The sequence below is a fragment of the Vitis vinifera genome, chromosome 2 (assembly GCF_030704535.1).
Source record: "Vitis vinifera cultivar Pinot Noir 40024 chromosome 2, ASM3070453v1".
NCBI lineage: Eukaryota > Viridiplantae > Streptophyta > Magnoliopsida > Vitales > Vitaceae > Vitis > Vitis vinifera.
The window spans coordinates 1,221,496-1,224,093 of record NC_081806.1 but is presented as its reverse complement, the minus strand read 5'-3'; the positions used below and the strand labels follow the sequence as shown (position 1 = coordinate 1,224,093).

The following is a 2,598-nucleotide window of genomic DNA, read 5'->3' as shown; positions in this document are numbered from 1 at the left end:
CCCAGGAAAGCAACTGGGCTGTGTGGTCAATGGCATATTCATTGACCTTTTACCCTTCTCAAAACTATGGTACTTTTGTGATCATTTCAGGTTTATCAATGGAGTCCAACTTCATCTTTAGAAGCAATGAAGTACACTTGAAAGCAAAACCTTCTGTAAAAATTGATGTGAGTCAGATTCACAGATCTCTCACTTTACTGAAATCTTCAATTTTTTCTATATTTTTATTTTTATTTTTTTATCAGTTGGGTGGGTTTGAGAAATTATGGTCAGTAGCATCAAACCCATCTGGGTTTTGATCTTTAGATGTGGAAAAGGCTGGATTACATTAGATTTGAAAGAAATTGCAAAATCCTCAGGGATGTTTAGGCAAATTAAAGCCACTTACATAAGAAGACTAATTCTTAGAAACTGCAAAGCAACAGTGGTACATTACCAGTGAGAAGAAGAGGAGGAATTAGGAGAAATATTAGGCAGAAAAGCACGAGATATCGGGATCGGGTCATCAACCATATGAAAAAACCCCAAAAAAGATCCAAGTGAAAGAACTCGTGATTCTCAAAGCACATGAGGGCTCTCCGAACAAACCAAAAACATATAATTTACAGATTTTTGGGTCATTCATCACCCATATGCAAAAACAGTATGAAGGAGACACAAAACGGTAGGGTAAAAAAAAAGAAAAAAGAGGTCATCTCTCCATCTCAACGACTTCGGGGCTCTCCATGATGCTCTCAAGAGAAGGTTTCCACCCTTCAACTTTCCCAGCAGTCGCCGCCGATGATCTCCCTCTCTCTATCTCCCTCAACACATCCTCCAAGCTCTTCCCTCCTTTATCCTTCAACTGAAACATCATCCACTCCAACTCCTCCTTCGTGAGCACTATCTTCACCCTCACCCCATACCCACTTCCCTTTTTCTCCTCCTCCCCCCCTTGCTTCTCCTGATTTCTCTCCTCTTCTTCTGCTTCATGCCTCTCTCTGCATGTTTCCATGCAATTTCCCATAATCTTGGGCTAAAAAAAACCAGCTTTTCTTCTGGGAAAACTAGCCTCCAAACTAAAGTGCAGGGCTGAAAGCTGCTTTGGTGGATCGAGGCTAAGAGGGATGAGGCGAAGCAACCTAATAAATAAGTGGTTGTTGGAGGTTTGTAAGTAGCTGGTGTGCATGTGAGGTGGGGGAGGATTGAAGGATATGGGTATATATATTTATAACTCCTACTTACCTATGAATAAATTATATTTCACGTAGACTTGTTTTTCTCCATATGGTTTGATTTTTCTACTCGCCAAATGCTTAGTGACAACATTTGTCTCTTCCCGTGACGGTCCTCCCGAAATATATATATATATTAAAATTTATTTTTTCTGATTTTAAAACATAAAATACATGCAAATATTATTTTCAATTTTATTACAAAAGAAGCGAAAAAGTACTTAATTCCTCCGTCACGCCGACATCACCTGTGGATTCTGTCACATATAAATACTAGCGCGAGTAGAACTAAATTTCAAATATAATTAATAACCGTATTAAATATTCGTATTTGAACGTTGAATTATTTGAACATTAACGAGATGGAATTGTACGTACTTTTCCCAAGGTGTCGGCACCCTTCTTTATGGCTAAGGAATTCACTCTTTATTTTTCATCCTCACCCAAATTCCTCATTTATTTCACTTTACTTAAAAGTAGCCACTTTTTTTTTTCTTTTTTCTTTTTTTCAAATATTCTTTTGCCTTTTTCACTAAAATAATTAAGGTACCATTGGAACATATTTTCTAGAATTTGTTTTTAAAATTAAAAATAAGTTTTAAAAAATATAATTAAATGAACTCATATTTTTCTTTTATTTTTAAAATGTAATAAAAATAATTTTACTGATTTTTTAAAAATTATTTTTTATTTTACTTTATTTTTAAAAAACAAAATTTTAAAGACAATTTTTTGTTTTTAAAATTAAAAATTGTTTTTAAATCACATGATCTAATATACTAATAATTTTTTTTTATTTAGTGATGAATAATTTGCAAATAAATTATTACACGAGTCCAATAAAAAAACATAAATTTCCTTAAATAAAAATAAATTATTGAGAGGGAATTATTTAAGAAATAATGATAAAAATTTTATAAACTTTGTAAAAGTTTCAATTAAAAATCTTAATTTTACAAAGAAATTATTGAGAGGGCATTCAATACCAAAATCAAATATTTTTCAACCAATTTTGGACATGTTTTAAGTGTTTGTTTTCTTGTCTAATCATTACTTTAATTTGAGAAAGCAGGTTTGGCATTTTATCAAAAAGTCATGAAAAGATGAATATCCAAAGTAACTTGCTTTTGACACATCAACCTTTTCTTTTTTTTTTTGCCTTTTTTTTTTCTTTTTTTTTTGACCCAATTGATGTGAACAGCTTTGAGATTTCCTACATGCAACGAGGGATATTAATAAAAGTTGGATGATTTTTTTTTTAATTAAACTGCGAGGAAATTGTATTCTTTGACTGATGGAGGAAAAGATCCCAATATTATAGGATTAATAAAATCCATATTCAAGTCTTTGTTTGAGAAAACAATAGTCCACTAAAGGCTAACTT

General features: G+C 32.3%; 1 protein-coding gene across 1 annotated transcript; it reads right to left on the bottom strand.

The window, feature by feature from the left end:
- Nucleotides 1–309: 309 nt before the first annotated feature.
- LOC100247918 (uncharacterized) lies at nt 310–1,335 on the bottom strand. The gene has a single exon (XM_010660949.3). The coding sequence runs from the start codon at nt 1,004–1,006 to the stop codon at nt 692–694; it is 315 nt and encodes a 104-aa protein (XP_010659251.1). The 5' UTR covers nt 1,007–1,335; the 3' UTR covers nt 310–691.
- Nucleotides 1,336–2,598: the final 1,263 nt, after the last annotated feature.